This window comes from Martes martes, assembly GCF_963455335.1.
Source record: "Martes martes genome assembly, chromosome: 13".
NCBI classification, from domain to species: Eukaryota; Metazoa; Chordata; class Mammalia; order Carnivora; family Mustelidae; genus Martes; species Martes martes.
The window spans coordinates 44,667,730-44,687,033 of NC_137901.1; the positions used below are offsets into that span (position 1 = coordinate 44,667,730).

Genomic DNA, 19,304 nt, shown 5'->3' on the forward strand with positions numbered 1-19,304 from the left:
AGAACGTGCTTCCTTTCAAAAAGTAGAAAAAAATCAGCAGCTTAACATTGCCCTTTACTACTCCTGACATTTGGTGTCTCAAATATGGGGCCTCCTCCTCCTCGGAGAGGCCCTCCTCCTCCGACGGGAATGTGCCTTGGCGAGGCCCGCGGGCTTTCCCTTCCCAAGCCTTGCCCTTCCCTCCACAGCGTTTTCCCTCTCGGCTCCCGCCCAGACCACTCGGCTTGGGCCCGGATGGGGGGAAGTGCTGCTGTCTTAGGGCTTCTCCCCTCGCTCTTCCTGGTCTTCCAGGCAAAGTCTCCCGGGCCCGCGCGAGCTGGTGACGAAGGTTCCGGGAGCGAGAAAGATTCCGAGCCCGCCGCCCCGCGCCCGGTTGTGCACCTCGCTGGGGCTCCTCACCAGTGGGGTGGTGACCAGCCCTCTCTCCTTAGCTTCCGCCCTCCTTCAGCCTGAGTGATTCTGACTGGAGACCCAGCTTCCCCCCAGTGCCTCGCCCAGGGACGGCGGCCACCTGCCAGGCCGTCGCTCGGCCTCCTCTCAGACTTTCCTCCATGCGGGGCTCGATCTCAGGACTCTGGGATCATGCGCTGAGCTGAAGGCAGAGGCTTAACCCGCTGAACCACCCAGGCGCCCCCCTAAAAGCCTTTTACGTGGCACGTCTCTCCTACCTCACTGAGGTCTTTCACAAGACACTAAGGCCCAGATTATTACTAGTGCCTGCTGTCTTCTGAGATGTGCTTGCACAGAAATCGTTGTTCGCAAGCTTGGGACACCTTCTCTTGCTACACTGTTTGTGAGCACGCCATGACCCCACTTACTTTTTCTCATCAACCCTGAGGAAAAGAGCAATTTTATAAAAGAAACATTTTTTTTTTTAAAGATTTTACTTACTTATTTGTGAGAGAGAGATCATGGTCGGGGGTGGGGGGAGCGCGGTTGCCGCTGAGCGGGGAGCCCAACGTGGGGCTCCATCCCAGGCAGCGAGGATCATGACCTGAGCAGAAGGCAGAGGCTTAACAGAGTGAGCCACCCAGGTGCCCAGAAAGACATCATTTTATAAGAGAAACGGAGATACAGAGAAGTCCATTCCCCCAGATCACAGCTAGGAAAGGGCCCAGCCAAATTTCCCCTCACCACTCAGTCACTCCCGTAGAGATTCACCAGTCACTCGTGCTGTACCAGAGCGCATCCAGGACTAGATTTTGAAATTGAGCTTCTAAGAAAATAAGCCTAGGACTTATTTAAGAATAAAATACTTGCTTTTCATCTTGTGACTAAAGTGACTTGCAGTCACCGGTACTAATATATTACAGGCCACAGAAGTAATCGATATACACGCTTGGATTTCATTGCAAAGCTCTTGCTAAACAAACAGAAGATAGAAAGTAAAAACTCTAGATCAGAAGCTTTCCTTCGATAGTGGCAATTCTTTTCATTCCATCCGTTGTAGGGAGGCCCCTTTAAGATCAAACAGACTGTGCACAAATCCTCCAATGCTACTTAACTAGTTGGGCAAGTTACTCTTCCTTTTGAGCCTGTTTCTTCATCTTTAAAAGGAGGATAATGGATCCTTTACATCCTTGAAGTGCTGAGGATAGGGCATGTTATCTGGACAGCACTTAGTAAATAGAACTCCCTTTTCTTCCCCTGTCCACCGTTAGTTTATCATGTTAACAATGAAGAGTAAAATGTCTTAGTAATAAGCAAACAAGTCTCGTTCTTTCCCATCCTACACCAAACTGTGCTGGAAACACTATAATTAAGTGACTGAGTGTGTTTTAGTTTCACTGCTTCTTTCTGTAGCCTGTTTGGTTGATGTGTTAATGGGAAATGAATGACAAGGTTGCTTGCGGTGAAGGAGTCCTAGGATGGTTGGGAGCCACACCCTGGATAAAACTGTGGAAGGAAGAATTGTGAATCACCCTCCATTCATGGAAAGTTGGACAAAAACATCAGCTGAGAAAAATACTGAGTTTTAGAAATATGACCTGACTGTCATGATCTCAGGGACCTGGGTTGGAGCCCCGCATTGGGCTCTCTGCTCAGCGGGGAGCCTGCTTCCCCCTCTCTGCCTGCCTCTCTGCCTACTTGTGATCTCTCTCTCTCTCTCTCTCTGTCAAAAAAAGAAATATGACCTGACTGTAATTAGTTGCTCTCTTCTTTGCACTTACTACCTTCAGGTAGGGCATGAGTTTTCTAATTATCTTTGAAAAAATTTTATTGAAACAGATTCCCAAGCTTTTCTTTTGGGGGAAGGAGGGGAAACAGCTTCTCTATTTGTCGGTTTGTTTGTTATATTTTAGGAGGGGTAAAAGTATCGATTTACCATTACCTCTGTCACATTTCAACATGTGATTTCAAAATTGTCTTCAGAGCAATAAAATGATGTTCCAAATCAGAGATAGACTGTATGAGTTCCAAAAAAGCTTTCATGAAAAAATAGAGCCATTTACCTACCTACACTGTTAGTGAAAAGTGCAATGCACCTTTTGGTCAAGGAAGTGATTTTTAGTGTGTAAGTTCTATTTTCTGATATACGATATTTGTCATCAGCCGGCTGTCTACTTGTTTATGGTACAATGTGACCGCTTTGTATTAACTGAATATATACTGAAATATGTAGGTTCAGCTGTCCTTAAAGGGATAAATGATAATGAATGGATGCAGAATACTTTAACTGTAGTACATTGTTCAACTGTTAACTCTATAAATGGGAAAAACATATCGTGGATTCCTGTTTTTAAAAATGACCCGTAGCCACTCGTGTTCCAGTACTAGAACACATTTTGGGGGTGGTCAACTATTTATTTTTTTATAATGATGCCTGGCTGTGACAGATGGTTTTTGCTGAGACTTAAGAAACTAGACTGTATATTGTTAATGGAAAAACATATTCTCTTAGACGAGTGATATTTTCAATGATTCCTTTCTATAATTAAATATAGATGTTAGCATATAGGCTTTGCCTTATTTTTGGAAAGTTTGTGATTCATGGGTGGGGAAAGCTCAGAAAACAGATTTCTTAAAAACTAAATTGCTTTCTCCATAGAATCTGTTAAAAAGACACTTTGGAGCAATAACATTTTTTTTTTTTTAAAGTAGCAGAGAAGTTGGTTTTAAGTAACCCAGGGGAAAAGGTTGTCCATCACAGTGACAGCATTTAGCCGTAATCACCATGTCAGGGACATTTTCTTTACAGGTTCCAGACAGTGAATGAAAGGATTTGCTTGAAAAAGCCCGAGACTATTTTGAATTGTCTGGTCCTGAAATATTTATCAAGCAAGTACCAGTACTTCTCCAAGAAGCGTAACTATGTACCAGGTGATGTTGCCTGACCGCCATCTTTGAAACTGCTGCCTTTGACAGTGATACAGAGCCATAGCGCTTAGTTTTAGCGGCCAGTCGTTTCTAATTGTTTTCACTGTTCCCTCTTTTCTATCACAGAATCGGAAGACTTTTTGATGGTACAGAGCCCATTGTTTTGGACAGTCTCAAACAGCATTATTTCATTGACAGAGATGGACAGATGTTCAGATATATCTTGAATTTTCTACGAACATCAAAACTCCTCATTCCTGATGATTTCAAGGTGAGGGATTCACGTTAAATTACCAATAGCTTTAAATATGTGATTTGTTTTGACGCGCTCCCCCGAGACATCTCAAGCTTTACATTTTTAACGTATTACCAACTCTCATGGCATCAGAGGTTGCTGACATGGTTACACTATCTTCCTGAAATAGAGGATATGGTCCTTAATGTTTTATGTGACCAGATGAGGACTGATTTTATTTAGAGATTGAATTATAATTTATTTGAGCACATTGAAAATAAGTTGATGAAATTCAAAGCTTAGTCCTGCTAAGTCTTAGTAAGGTAAGAAATACAAGGAGACCTCCTTAGCTTAATAGACTTCTTCTCCAAGCTATTTAAAGCAAGTATTACACTTGACAGTAAAATTTTAGATTGTTCCCTTTGAAGTTAGTAACAAAGGTTAGACAAGAAGAACAAATAGATAGCGTTAATATTAGAAGGAAATATACACAAATGTAATTTTTGCAGCTATTAATATTCTTTAAGTAGATCCTAAAGAATCAACTAAATACTGTTAGAACTAATGAAGAACTCATTAAGGCATCTACGTTCAGGATCAATATATCACAATCAATAGCTTTCCTACAGAATAGCAAGAGCCAATCATAAGATATAGTAGAAAGATCTGTCACTCATAGTAACAACAAAGTTTATAATACCCAGGAACAAACCTACCAAGAAATGGGAAAAGTCTGATTAAGAAAAGTTCAGATCTCTACATAAAATATAAAAGAGAAGTTGTACACTAAAGGGAAATGCTGTGTTCTGGGATAGGAAGCCTCCATATTGTTAAGATGTCACCTGTCCCCAGATGATAAATTCAAAACAAACCCATTTAAGTCACAGGTTTTTTGTTTTGTTTTGTTTTGTTTTTAAGATTTTATTTATTCATTTGACAGACAGAGATCACAAGTAGGCAGAGAGGCAGGCGGAGAGAGAGAGAGAGAGGAGGAAGCAGGCTCCCTGCTGAGCAGAGAGCCCGATGCGGAGCTCGATCCCGGGACCCTGAGATCATGACCTGAGCTGAAGGCAGAGGCTTAACCCACTGAGCCACCCAGGCGCCCCAGTCACAGGTTTTTTTTAATGAAATTTAATCCATTTATAAAGTGTATGTAGAAGAAACAGAGCTTAAGAATAGCTAAATAAATAATTATGGTTGATAATAGTGGTGGTCGTGGCAGGCTGTGGCAGATGTATCCTACCAGACATCAGAACATATAGAGAGCTGGAGTAATTAAAAAATGTCAGGGTCTGGAGACAGTTGTGTGTATAAAGAAATTTGGTATATTGAAAAGGTGGTAATTCGTTCAGTGGGAAAACAAAGGAATAATGAGTAATTGGCACTGAGATAGTTGGCACAGAGATTTTTGGAAAAAGTGTAAAGCCAAAGCCATATCTTATGTCAAATTCACAGATACTCCAGAAATAAACATAAAAATTAAAACCATAAAAAATATCAGAAAAAAATAAAGGAATTTCTGAAAGCATAATTTTGAGGCAGAGAGGGCCTACCCAAGGAAGACTTAATACCCAGAACATAGCCTTTTAAAAAAAAGTTGAATCAAAGATACCACATATGAAAAAATAATAAAAAATAAATAAATAAACCACATACAAATAAAAGACATGTGTTAGACTACAAGAAATATTTACAATAAAAGATTAATATCATTAATAAGAGAGGTTCCTTAAATCTATAAGAAACCTATAGACAATCCAATGGAGAACATTTTTAGATACAAACAAATCTCCCAAAGAAAAAAATAGAAATTGTCTACAATTTCTTTGAAAAGATAATTTAATCTCTGTAGACTCAAAGAAACAAAAATTGAGATACCCCTTTTTATTTATCAGATCGGGAAAAATGTAAAAAATTGTTAATATACAGTGTCGGGGATATACATTGTGGTTGGGAATAAACATTTTTGGAGGGCATTTGAACGGTTCTTAAGTTTTCAACCATACATACTCTTTGATAGAGCAGTTTGGAGTCTGTTAATTTATATTCTAGAAATAGTTGCATAAATATGCAAAGATATATGTATGTGGGATGTTTATTTTGGTCATATTATTTGTAATAGCAAAACTTGATACAACTAAAAAAAATGTTCAGCAATGGCACATACTCACCAATAGCTCTATTATCTGATGGGGGGGGGGGATCACCAAAATTTTTGTCATTCAGTGAAACTACTAAGTTTCAAAAGATGCATAGCCATATTCGTATTTATGTAAAAAATATGTGTGTGTAAATACACAAAAAAGATCTAGAAGATTAGATCCCACATAGTAGGGCCTCTGGAGGGCCTCCGTCCATCCTCTCCTTCAGGATTTTGAGCAGTGAGGAAATAGGAGAGAAAGAGTCAGAACTGCAGCTAGCGAGCGTGGGCTCTTCCGGCAGCCGTGAAATCAGCCTGAGGCAGCACGTGACCCCACGGCTCCCCCACCGGTGGCGGCTCCCCCAGCAGTGGCAGTGCCCAGGGGCCTCCCAGAGTGCGCCTGTGATGGTGCTGAGTGCCATTCCGGCTTTAAAGACAGACGAAGTTGGTTTGTGCGACACGGCTCCTTACGAAAGTAAGCTACTTTATCAGTGCTGATCTCTTCCAGTTCCGGAAGGAAAACATATTGGGAGTCTGTTTCTCAGATGGCACCTTCCTGGGGGGTTTTCAGGGGTAATTTTGAATGTGTCTTTTTTTTTTTCCCCCTTTCTGTGCCAACTTTTGAACCTCTTTCCTGCCTTCCCTTCATGCCACTTCACTCACTGGCGAGCATCTCACGCAGAGGCCAAAGGGAGGTCTCCCAGCTGCAGCCCTCAGTGTAAGCCTGGGGACACACCTGCTCAGATGTGAGCAGAGAGAGCTGGCCGGGGGTAGGTGCCGGCCTCACACCAAATGCAGGCGGAGCAGAGAGCTAGGAAGAAAGTCAGGACTGCTTCTAGAAAGCAGGCTCTGGCCCCACATGGAGACAGGAAGTGGGGCTGAGTTCTGCACTGGACACAGGGCGTGAGTGGAGGGAGGAGAAGGTGGGGGCTTGCTGTACGGGGGCACAGACTTCAGCAATGGCCCCTGCCCGTAATCAGACCTGGCGCCTTGAATGTCAGGTGTTCGCCAATCAGGTCTAGGCTTCTTGTGTCAGAGAGCAAGGAAGCGAGTAGAAAAGGAAGGGCTGAAAGTGTGATACCACAACAGTCGGGGGGCCAGTGTTCCTTATCACTCCTGTGTTCCTAGAAGGAATGCAGTGGAATTGGGAAAGGGGTGAAGGAAGGACATTTCATTTTCACTTCTCTTTGAGGGTGATTGCGTTTCCAAATGACCACTCGGAATCTCTGTGTGGAGAGTTCATTGGCTCCTCAAGCTGCCCTGTCATAAGCTGGCCATGTCCGCCCCCCCAACCCCACTACGACGGTGGGACCTGCTCCCTTGCTTTGTGTCCCATCTCTGTAAAGCATGTCAGAACCCACCTGCCGGCTGTAGGCAGGAACCTGGAAGTCATTCTGCACTTTGTCCCCGTCTTCACCCCCTAAACATGATCCGTCAGCGAACCAATCTGTACTACTTTCCAGATACTTCTTGAATCAGTTCCTTCTTCTCATCCCACCTCCCTGTCCAAAGCTCAGCTCTCTGGATGACTTGGAGTAGCTTCCTAATCGATTTCCCTCTCCCACCGTTTCCCCCTCGCATCTTCTCTCCATGTTGAAACCGGGAGACATTTCCTCATTAGACTTTTTATTTCAAGATCATTGTAGACTCTCATGTAGTTGTAAGAAGAAATAGTAGATCCTATGTTACGCAGTTCCCCCCAGTAGTAACAACTTGCAAAATGATAGTACAATGGCAGAACTAGGATGCGGACCTTGATATAGTCAAAGCACAGAACATTTCTATCATGGCAGGGATCCCTCCCATTGCCCTTTTATAGGCACACCCTTCTCCCTCTCCCCCTCCTCTGCCATCTCCCACCCCATCCCTCACCAAGGGACACTTTTTGAAAAAAGTGGAGTTATCATGACTTGCTCCTGCTTATAACTCTACAGAAGCATCCCATTCATTTCTCATGGAGCAAAGCAGCATATCCTTGTCAGAGCCCACAAGACCCAGAATACTCCAACCCGTGTTCTCTACCCACACCTCCCCCCCACCCAGCTCTTACCTACACATATGCCCTACAGGAATTTCCTTAGTTCCACAAGGATGCCATGTTCTTGCCCCCTTCAAAGAGACCATTCTGTCTGCCGAATGCTCTTTTCCTGGCCTTTTATCTGTTATCCGGGCTCGTTGTATTCATCACTAAGCCATCCCTGCCTAGTCCAGCTTAGGTTTGCCTGTACCCTGCGATTCTCCCTGTGGTCACACATGTGCATTTGTAATTATTTGTCTTCACTGTCTGGCTCTGTGTACCCAACTATAAGTTATACATGCTTTTGGCTACAGGTATTGGAATAGCCAATCAGCAGTGCCTTAATCTAATGGAGATTTGTTTTTTTCTCACATAAGGAATCAGAGGTCCATGGTTTTGACAGTGGAGTCTGCTCAGTGGTGGTGTCATCAGGGACGAGGACTCTCTGTCTTTTTGTTTTACCATCTTCAGTGTTGACATTTTGGCCTCACACTTGTCACCTCAAGGTCATAAGGTGCCTGCCGCAGCTCCAGGCATCACATCCTCATTCCAGGCAGGAAAATGGGTCAAAAGCCTTTTTAACTCACAAAATTTTTGTCCTTGTCAGAAGATTCCCCAGTAGACTTTCCCTTTATTGGTCAGTGGCTAGAACTGAGCCTCCCTGACAAGCAGAGGAGGCTGAGAAAGGGGTGTTTTTCTTTTTTAGCTTTTGTAGTCAGAGAAATGAGCGGGCTAGGAGCTGGGAATAGTTGTTGGGGAAGCTGGCCAGCAGCGACTGTCCCACTAGCTCAGCCCTGGCACATAGGAAGAACGTGATGGTTTATGACATGAGTGAATGAATGCACGGATAGATACATTAACGAATGACATGAGACCCACATTCAAACCAGATTTGGTTCCTACCCCATACCTGCTCATATACTTTCTTACATCCAAACTCTGGAGATCTTATATATATATCCGGACTCTCTTCCTTGTAAGGGTCTCCCAGGCATGGACTTTTAATGTTTTCTAAAGGACGTTGTGCACTGGGCACATAATAATTACTTAGTATTAATTAACTTAAATATAGCAGGCGTCACAGGAGACCAGAAGCAATACACTAATTTATAGGACTAATTTATTGGACGAAAGGGCAGATAAAAAAAAGTGTGTATAATACCATCATCCTAAGCAACTTACGTGGGTAAAATATTAATTTATAATTCCATGATTAAGAAAGATCCAGACTCCAGGAAATACAAAGCAGCCAATGGGGAGTTGTAGTTAGAACATGACGATAGCCATTTGTCGTGAGTTGCAGCGTGTCCCAGAAATGGAGCTAGGTATGGTGAACCCATTCAGGGTGTTATTTTGTTCTTGGAAAGCATTGAAGTTAGATGTGGAGAGACAGACTTCCTCATGGGAGTTAGGCTGCGGCTGATCCCTGACCACAGTCCCTTGAGAGTTCACCCAGTAGGCTAGGATGGGCAAGGTGACGTCTCTACACCTTTCAAGCTCCCTGAGGATTCCAGAACCCTGCTGTTCATCAATTCTAAGTGCAAAACATAGCCATCAATTGCCCAAGGATTTAGCGGTAGAGCACGCTTGGGGAAAAAGACCAAAAGCTTGTCAAGTGGAACTCACGTCTCCCAGGGCCCTGAAATGTTTCCCATGGAAGCTCCAGGCGACGGGCTATAAATTACGGGGCATTCTGGAACCTGGAGGAGCAGCAGGAGGGGAGTGGAAGCCGAGGTGGCCATTCAGCTCCTTGGCTGGTGGTGGAATTGAAGCGGCTTGTGCCGACCGCAGACGCAGACGCGCACACAAATGAGCTCTCCGTCTGCCCATCCCTGAACAACACGACAGGTGCTTTCTTCCTCGTCAGAGTCCATTTCCTGACCTGGGAGAAGGGACACGGCATGAGGAGAGAATCTGTCTTAACTAGGTTTGGTAGGGAAAGCGTTCCTTGATTTCTGGCTCCCCTCTCCAGCTCTTTAATGGTGGATTGAGTGAATGTGTGCAACGCTAACATCACAGCGTCCTACCTCCCCCCCCCCCAAAATGCCATTGTGCACATATACTGTATGCACTAGATCCCCACTTACCGACTTAGGTCATCGTTGAAGTGGCAGCTGCTCGTGTCCTGCTCTGCTGGAAGCCACTGGAATCTGTTCTCTAGTAAGTGATTATAGAACTTCTCTGCACTGTTTTATTATGGAGGTGATTGTCCTTCGTTTCCCCTTCTCCCAGTGATAAGGACTTGTTCATCGTTGCTTCCTTTTCTGCTTATGTACGTGTGTTGTCCAGGCAGACACACACACATTTGTAATTCCCAGTACACCAGGAGTCCCGAACTTTGGTTCCCTTTTCGATGGGAAATCACAAAAAATTACCTCTTTCTAGCCTTCTGTTCTGAACATCCTTGCTAAGTGTCCCCCACATTGCTAGCATCTTTTATGGTCACAGTTGAATGTCCACAGATAAGATAAAGAAAAATTTGCTAATAGACAGTCCACAACTTACCTATCCCTGGCTTAAGTTTAAAAAAATGTATCTGTTATTTCTAATAAGCTGTTAGTATTATAGAAAAGGATATGCACATTGTAGAAAATTAGAAAAACGTCTAAGCCCCATATTCCCATCTTTCGGAGATTGCCAGTATTAAAACCTTAGTGCGTGCATAGCCTTCTGGCTCTTTTCCTGTCCTTACTTCAGACAGTAAATCTCTATCTTCCTATTTCAATAACATCAGACTTTCTCTAGTACTGGAACCATAGTCAGATTTCCCAGCTTGACCCCAGACTGTCTTTGTGGGCGGTTTCTCCAAGATGTGTCTGATGTGAGACCGCATATCGAATCCAGTTATGTTCCTTCCTTTTATAACCTAGCATAGTCTGTCACTTTTTATATGAGGCCGACTCGCTGAAGAAACCGGGTCAGGTGCCCCACAGAGAGTCCCCCTTCTGGATTTGTCTGGCCGCCTTGTCATAGGTAGTTTGGTTCGTTGCTGTAACCTCTGATTTCCTGTAAACTGCAAGTTATATCTGAAGGCCTGACAGGTTTAGGGTAAACATTTTGGTGAGAATACATCTCTGGTGATATTGTGGACCTCATATTACATGGCATTAGTAACCATACATGTTTGAAGGCTGGCACATTGTTAACGATCCCCGTCAAGCTCCGAGTTTCTCCTCTTGGGCTATTAGCGTTTTGAGCCGGATGGTTCTCCGTGGCAGGGCTGTCCTGTATTACAGGACGTTGAGCAGGATCCCTGGCTTCCACCCACCACATGCCAGCAGCACACACCCAGCTAGGACAATCCAGAACGTCTCTAGACTTGGCTAAATATCCTCTAGGGTCAAAATCAGCCCCAGTTGAGAACCAGGAAGAAAGAGAGGAAGGAAGTTTTTATGGGAAGCTTATCGCGTAGAATTAGCAGGAGCATTCTCTCTCAGGGCGACTCTGAGGCCCTCAGACTTGGGAGGCCACCAACTCCTTCTAGAGGGGCGTCCGTGGCTCTGCCCCAACAGTGCCAGGGGTTTCTTTCCCCGTCCTTGGTTCTGCAGAGATCATCTGACTGCTCTAGGGGCTCCAGTGCCTAGGCTTTGGCCAGTCTGCTGGGGCAAGCACACGTGGCTTCTAGGCGCTCACTCTTGAGGGTCGGACTTTCTTGGAGAAGGCAGAGTAGTCAGTTGGGTAGACCTCCGAGAATTCTTTTCTCCAGTATCTAAGAGAGTGCCCCCTTAGGATGGCTGCCCCAACCCGTAGTCTCAGCTGCTGTCCCCTAGTACTTGCGTCCCTGGTGCAGAGACTATGACTCGTAGGACCCCTGCCCAGGGCCTCTTCTCTCCCTCTCCCGAGCACACTCCCTCAGAGGCAAGGCCAGCTGCAGCACCCAAAGAGGAGGGTTGGGAGGCAGGCAGAACAGCCAGCCAGCAGCCCCAGCACCATCTCAGATGGCATCTCTAGCTCCTGCCCTCACCCCGCCCTACACACCGGGTCTCACCCCTGCGGTTAGTATCCCGGTGAATTGCCAAGCCAGGGTGTGGCTTGAGAATGCAAATGGATCTGCTCTCAGCTCCACCACAAACACCCCGTCATTATCCCCTGTGTCTACCCTACCTTTCTCTAGGAGATCAACAGGTGCTGGGGGAGGGAGACAGTGGTCAGGTGGAGAGGGGACACCTTGCCACTGCTTCTGTTTCCTTTACTAGCTGAAATCCATTCAGGCTGAATGTCAGGCTGGATATCCTGCCCCCCCCCCGCCCCCTGAAAATCAAGAGTAGTCAGGAGAAGCTGGAAGTTGGCGCTGCTGGATGGGAAGGAGGCCTCCTGGCCAGAAGTCTCACATTGGTAGCAGGGGGAAAAGGATCAAGTAGGCCAGGCTTTCTGGGCTTTGAAGAAAGGAAAGGGGGGGGGGTGTGTGGGAGGGATGAACAGGCAGAGCACAGAGGGGGTTAGGGCAGTGCAACTACTCTGTATGGTGCCATTCGTGATGGGTACATGTCATTATATGTGCGTCCAAACCCATAGACTGAACAGTGGCAAAAGTGAATCCTAGTATGAACTGTGGACATCAGGTGATCATGTAGGCTCATTGGTTGTAACAAATGCACCACTCTGGTGGGAGATGGGTGTATGGGAAATCTCTGTACTTGCCCTTCAGTTTTATGTATGTATGTGTGTACATATTTATAGATTTTATTTTAAAGAGGGGGAGAGCAGGGGGAGGGGTAGAGGCACCAGGAAAAGGGAATCAGACTCCATGCTGAGCATGGAACCCCAAGCAGGGCTCGATCTCACCACCCTGAGATCAGGACCTGAGCGGAAACCAAGGAGTCAGACGCTTAACAGACTGAGCCAAACAGACACCTGTTGCCCCTCAATTTTAACTGTGAACCTAAACTGCTGTAAAAATATTAATTCCTTTTTATTTATTTATTTATTTATTTATTATTTTAATGAACATATAATGTATTTTTATCCCCAGGGGTACAGGTCTGTGAATCGCCAGGTTTACACATTTCACAGCACTCATCATAGCACATACCCTCCCCAATGTCCATTTCCCCACCACCCTCTCCCATCCCCCCTCCCCCCAGCAACCCTCAGTCTGTTTTTTGAGATTGAGTCTTTTATGGTTTGTCTCCTTCCCAATCCCATCTTTTCATTTTTTCTTTTCCTACCTCCCCCCAACCCCCCACATTGCATCTCCACTTCCTCATATCAAAGAGATCATATGATAGTTGTCTTTCTCCGATTGACTTATTTCGCTAAGCATGATACCCTCTAGTTCCATCCACGTCATCGCAAATGGCAAGATTACATGTCTTTTGATGGCTGCATAGTATTCCATTGTGTATATATACATCTTCTTTATCCATTCATCTGTTGATGGACATCTAGGTTCTTTCCACAGTTTGGCTATTGTGGTCATTGCTGCTATAAACATTCGGGTGCACGTGCCCCTTCGGAGCACCACGTTTGTATCTTTAGGGTATATACCCAGTAGTGCAATTGCTGGGTCATAGGGTAGCTCTATTTTCAGTTTTTTGAGGAACCTCCACACTGTTTTCCAGAGTGGTTGCACCAGCTTGCATTCCCACCAGCAGTGTAGGAGGGTTCCCCTCTCTCCACATCCTCGCCAGCAATATTAAGTCCTTTTAAAGAAAAAAGAAAGAAGGAAAGAAAAGAAAGAGAGGGAGGGAGGGAGGGAAGGAAGGAAGGAAGGAAGATTGCAGAACCAGGGAAATTAAGAATTTTAGACACCCCAAACCTGAATACTGGAAAATCTATGTTGGCCCACCTCCCACCAAAAAACAAAAACAAACAAAACAACAACCAAAAAATTAAAACTAAAGGAAGTTAAGTCCCACAGAGATTTTTTTTCCCTATGACTACTACCTGGATTCTATTTTTGAAAGGTAAAATATAAAATCCTTAATTTCCCTCATTTTCTTGGTGCCCCTGCTTTGCAGGCGCCCTGATATGTACACCTCTGCCCTCTGGGGAGCCAAGCACTGCCTGGGAGGCTCGGGATGGACTGGACATGTTCCCCAGAGGAAGACCCTTTTCGTACCCCCAGCATCTAGCATGGCATCTGGCACACGAACAGATTTTAAAATGAACAAGTGGCTGAGTTGCCTTTTGAGTGGAAGGATGTGCCAACTACTGTGTAAAACTTCCAAGGCCATTAGGAGTTAAATAAACCTCTGCTGGGTGGAACCAGTAAATGCGTGTGCGGCAAGCTGAGTAATGACCCCCGAGGGGGTCCACATCCTAATCCCCAGAATGGATGACCTTATGTGGCCAAAGGGACTTTGCAGCTGTGATTAAGAGTCTTGAAATGGGGAGATTATCCCGGATAATCCAGATGGGCCCAGTGGAATCACAAAGGTCCTTACAAGGGAGAGAGGGAAGGAGGAGGGTCAGAGTCAGAGAAGAGGAGGTGATGAAGGAAGTAATGTGATTGTTGGCCAGGAGCCAAGGAATGCAGGCAGCCCCTGGATGCTGGAAAGGGCCTGAAAGCCACTGTCCCCTAGAGCCTTCTGAATGAAGGCAGTCCTACCTACTGGCAGCTCGACTAACTAGCCCTAAGCCCCATCTCAGACTTCGGACCCCCTGGACTGTCCTGGACTGTACAAGAGTGAATCTGTGTTGTTTTAAGCCACCAAATTTGTGGTCATTTCTTACAGCAGCGGTTGGAAACGAATGCACCGTGTATATCCCTTTCCTCCCTCTAGGGAGAATGTTTTCTGAATTCCAAATATTTAATCAAGAAATCAGCTTTCAAAACTTGGTCCATTTGCATTTTGGAGTCCACCCATATTTACCTTCTTGTTCCATGTACCTCTCTCCAGGGTCTTGGCAAAGCTCAATTTGTGTGTCTGTAAAATGGGATCTTGATCTTTTTTCCTTTCTTTCTTTTTTTTTTTTTAAGATTTTATTTATTTATTTGACAGAGATCACAAGTAGGCAGAGAAGCAGGCAGAGAGAGGAGGAAGCAGTCTCCCTGCTGAGCAGAGAGCCGGATGTGGGGCTTGATCCCAGGACCCTGGGATCATGACCTGAGCCAAAGGCAGAGGCTTTAACCCACTGAGCCACCCAGGTGCCCCGGGATCTTGATCTTTCTGTACCTCAAAAAACCACTGTAAACCTCAAAAAGATTTATTTTTAAAAAACGTATTCTAGGATTTTAAAGTTATTTAAACATGATAATAGGTTTTCCTTTATCTGGATATGACGCTAAGCAAGAAATTTGAATGACGCTTCCTAAATGAAAGAAGATAAAATTGGCACACAAGCAGGGCAGAGGAATGATGGCATGTAGTACATTCTGGAGGTGCTTTGCTGAAAGCAGATAAGGATGCTTTGGATTCATTTCCCTCAAAAGAAAATCTGGGCTCAGGGGTGCTTGGGTGGCTCAGCTGGTTGAGCGTCTGACTCTTGGTCTTGGCCCAGGTCATGATCTCAGGGTCATGAGATGGAGCCTTCCATGGGGCTCTGTACTCAACTTAGAGTCCGCTTAAAATTCTCTCTCCCTTTCCCTCCCCCCTCTGCCCTCCGAGTCCCCCTGCTCATTCTCTCTCTCTCTCTCTCTTTCTGTAAGATAAATAAACAAAATCTTAAAAAAAAAAAAAAAAAAAAGGAAAAGAAAGGAAATCTGGAGGCAAACTTGCTACTGCTCTATAAAATCCTGCTCAATCCCACCTCATACCTTGAGGATGAAAGACTGAGTTGTCTAGAGGTTGTAAAAGCCAAAGAAAGGAATGGAGGGTGTTGCCAGATAAGGACCAAGGTGTAAGGAAAGAAGATTTCAGAAGATTTAGAGCAGAAGGAAATGAGCATGAGGTCAGAGAGTCCAAAGGGAAACTTGATAAAACAATAAAATATATGGGACGTGGACAATACAATTAACTGATCCTGATTGAGGAAGGAAAGGAGGACGAGGTTCCTAAGGAAAGCCGCAGTGGCCACCGAGCCTGCTCTGCAGGGAGTTCTCCCATGAGCTGAGGCTGGAAGTGTGTGTTAGGAAGCAAAGAAAGACGAATCAAAAGGAGACTGCCAAGAAAACAAATGGCCAGTGTGAGCTTAACTGTGCAGAAAATGGTAACGACAAGAAGGGCCTTTTTAGTTCTTTTTTTTTTTTTTTTTGACAGAGAGAAATCACAAGTAGGCAGAGAGGCAGGCAGATAGAAAGGGAGAAACAGGCTCCCCGCTGAGCAGAGAGCCCGATGCGGGGCTCGATCCCAGGACCCTGGGATCATGACCTGAGCTGAAGGCAGAGGCTTAACCCACTGAGCCACCCAGGTGCCCCGGGCCTTTTTAGTTCTTGAGCTGGGAGACACTTGGAGGTAAGTGAACGTTGTGGGGCTGATGGTCAAACAGAGCCCGCGTGCTCAGCTGCTTTCTAGCACCTGCTGGCCCAGCGCAGACGGCATCTGCCCCAGAGACCCAAAGGAACAACATGGCAAAGGGAGAGATAGAGCCAGATGGCCGAGTAGAAATGGTCAGGAACACCTGGTGGCCTGAGATGGTTCAAGGCCAGGCCCATGAGTTACATCCCAGGGTACAGGATGACCATCAGGGGACCTCTTTAAGCTACACTTTAAAAGCTATTGGCAGAATCCTTGAGAAATCACTGAGTGGGGCCAAAAGTCTACTAGGGGCCAGTGTTTCCCTAATTTTCCAGGAGCAGAGAACGATGAACATGGGCAACATGGTATAGGGAGCATTCTGTCAGTCCACGGCCAGACCTCGGAGCGGATTACCCACGTGGCTTCTGAATTCAAAGGAAAGAGAAAGGGGTGAGGATTCAGAGTGAGCATAGAGGATTTGTCACCCCAAGTCCTGCCATCCTTATTCCTTCAGGTTATGGTGGACAGACCAGTGGATCAGGACATTGTCATAGATATAGACTCAGTGTATCAGGCCTGATAGCAACTTCACTATGATTTATTCCTCTCATTTTATAGATAAGGAGAATCTCTGGGTGGTTTGGAGACTAGTGCCCCTCCCACATGTCCAGCCTTCCCCTGGGAGGCCCATCCGAACACACAGTATTTCAACCAGACACCCAGCAAATGCCACAGCGGGGGGCTGGCTGATCTCAGAATTATAGGTTTTATAACTGTTCGAATAGCCAGAGCCCAGAGTCTTAATTTATTACCTGAGCATCAGCCTGAACCAAGGCCTGCAAGTAGCTCACTCCTGTCATTGCTTTTAAGAAATGATTCACATACAGAAACAGAACACTCAGTTCAGAGTGACCAATGTAACGAGAGCAGGAGCAGAACTTTGGATGAAAGAATGGACATTTCTCACTATGTTGGAACAAATTCCAGAACCTACAGTAGGCAGTCTGAAGAGGGGTAACTAATGGAGGATTTAAAATTTTTCACAAATGCTGTAAGAGGACCTCGCTCAGTAGCAGCTCTTGTAGAAAGTTCTGGAGACTTCACTGTAAGCAAAATGTAAACCGATAGGGTAATAGACACCAAGAAGATTAATACAACCTTATGCTGTGTGGTGTGCAGAGTGATGGCCCCCCCAAAGACGTCCATGTCATAATTCCAGGAAGCCAGGAATATGTCATCTTCCATGGCAGAAGGGACTTTGCAGGTGTGATTAAGTGAAGGGTCTTGAGATGGGGAGATGATCATGGATCATGCAGATGGACCCAGCGCGCTCACAAGGGTCCTTCTGAGTGAAAGGGGGAAGCAGGTGGGTCAGAGTTGGAGAAGATGTGACAATAGTAGAGGCGGGAGTGATGCGGGACCCCAGGCCAAGGAGTGCGGGCTGTCTGTGCAACTGAAAAAGGCAAGGATATGGATTCCCCTCTAGAGTTTCTGGAAGAAACACCACCTTAATGACCCATTGTATGCTTCCAACTCCCAGGACTGTAAGAGAATAAATGTGTGTGGTTTTAAGCCACTCCGTGTGTGGTAATTGTTGCAGCAGCCATAGGTGATGAATGCAGGCTGCTTTAAGACGGGTTAGAATGTCCAGCCAAAATAATAATAATAACAACAACAACAACAACAACAATAATAAAGAATGCCCAGCCAAGCAAAGATTCTACAGTGCACTCATTAGATCACATCTGAAATGTCAGGTTCAGTTCCAGTTGGGTTTTCAGAAGTATGTTGACAAAGTCAGGTACATTCCAGATGTCAGAGGACCTCTAAGTCATAACAAATAAGAAAGAGCTGAAAAGATTGGGTATTTTCAGCCTGAATGATATTAAGGCATAACTGTTGTCTTCAAATGTGTGAAGGGTTCACATGTCAAAGAAAGTTTAGGATCCCAGTAACCCCTGATGAATTTGAATAAATTGGAATTACAGGGGAATTCAGGTCATTCTAACCAAGAAATTTCCAGAAGTGTAATCAGAGCGGCCAACAAAGTAAAGGCTATGCCGTGTTAGATAGTAAGCTTCCTATCACTGGAAGCATTTCATCAGAGGCTAATGGCCACTATTCAGCAGTGTTTGAAAGGTTTCCTCCGTAAGGTCAAGGTTGGTTGATAAGACTGCTCTAAGCAGTCTCAGATTGAAGACTTGATGACATATTTTCACTGGAGTCCAGGTTCTTCCTTGTGCTGTAATTTTTAATTCTCATAGGAAAATAAAAAGCAGTAACAAATTCTCACTTCTGTTGCTTGTGTAATTGTCAATGCTGTTTTTAAGTCTCCTTGAGAGCTGTCATCTTGAGAAGTAAAGACGGAGGTCACTGTCTCACAGTCAGTATACTTCCTAGTCGGCAAGCCCCCCACCCCCACCCCTGCCCAGGGGTCCCAGATACCCTGGAGGAACGGCAGTCTCTCCACTCCTGCCCTCAAGCTGGCCCTGGGGTGGGGGTGGGGGAGGGCGCTCAGTTCTGTCCTATGTTAAGAGTGGCCGCACCTCAGCTTAGTTCTCACCCCTCAAAGTACCTCCTGTGACCCGGAGGCAAAGCAGGTGCCAGAGTGTGAAAGGAAGATGATCTCCAGCAGGGAACCAAGACTCCCCTAAGAATGGGGTTGCCGGGAGAAGGCAGAATACAGGAGCGGTCCATCTGCCGAGAAGGGTCTGGGACAGACAGCATCCTCCTTGGCCCAAATGTCTCAACACAGAAAGTGGAAGGTCCAGCTGGAGACCCACTGGCACTTTCTCACCTCTCCACATTTTTCTCTGGAAGCCCCAAATAACTGCTGGCTGCTGCTTTTCCTGCTTAATTTGCAAGAAAAAGAGCAAAGTGCCACATTAAACCCGCTCTCCTGTGGTCATTGCCTCCATACTCCATCCCATCCAGATGGCAGAGGAGGGGCCAGCTCCCAGGCCCTGGGCTCTCAGTGTTGGCTCCGCTGCATGCTCCCCGCACCGCCTGCCAGCTCCCTCCCAGGGAAGGACAGCAGACACGCCTGTGCCTGGACAGGTGTCCACTTGCCTCACACCCACTGATGATTGTGGTCATAGCTACCTGTAGACATAATACTGACCCGCGTGATAACATCATTCCTATGTCGCTGCCTCCCCCTCAGCCTCCCTCGTCCTCCCATTCAGTGACTTGTGTGTTTTCATACCTGCTTGCCAGATTGCTGGTTTAATTCTGTAGATCTGTTTTTAAGGTAAG

General features: G+C 45.6%; 1 protein-coding gene across 2 annotated transcripts in view; it reads left to right on the forward strand.

Moving 5' to 3' along the window:
- The window catches only part of KCTD1 (potassium channel tetramerization domain containing 1), a 90,705-nt gene that overhangs the window by 65,369 nt on the left and 6,032 nt on the right, over window positions 1-19,304 (forward strand). For both annotated transcript variants that reach the window (XM_080821507.1, XM_080821506.1), the window contains exon 3: window positions 3,445-3,589. In XM_080821507.1, coding sequence (XP_080677633.1) covers window positions 3,445-3,589 — 145 coding nt within the window. The remainder of the gene's footprint in view (window positions 1-3,444; window positions 3,590-19,304) is intronic.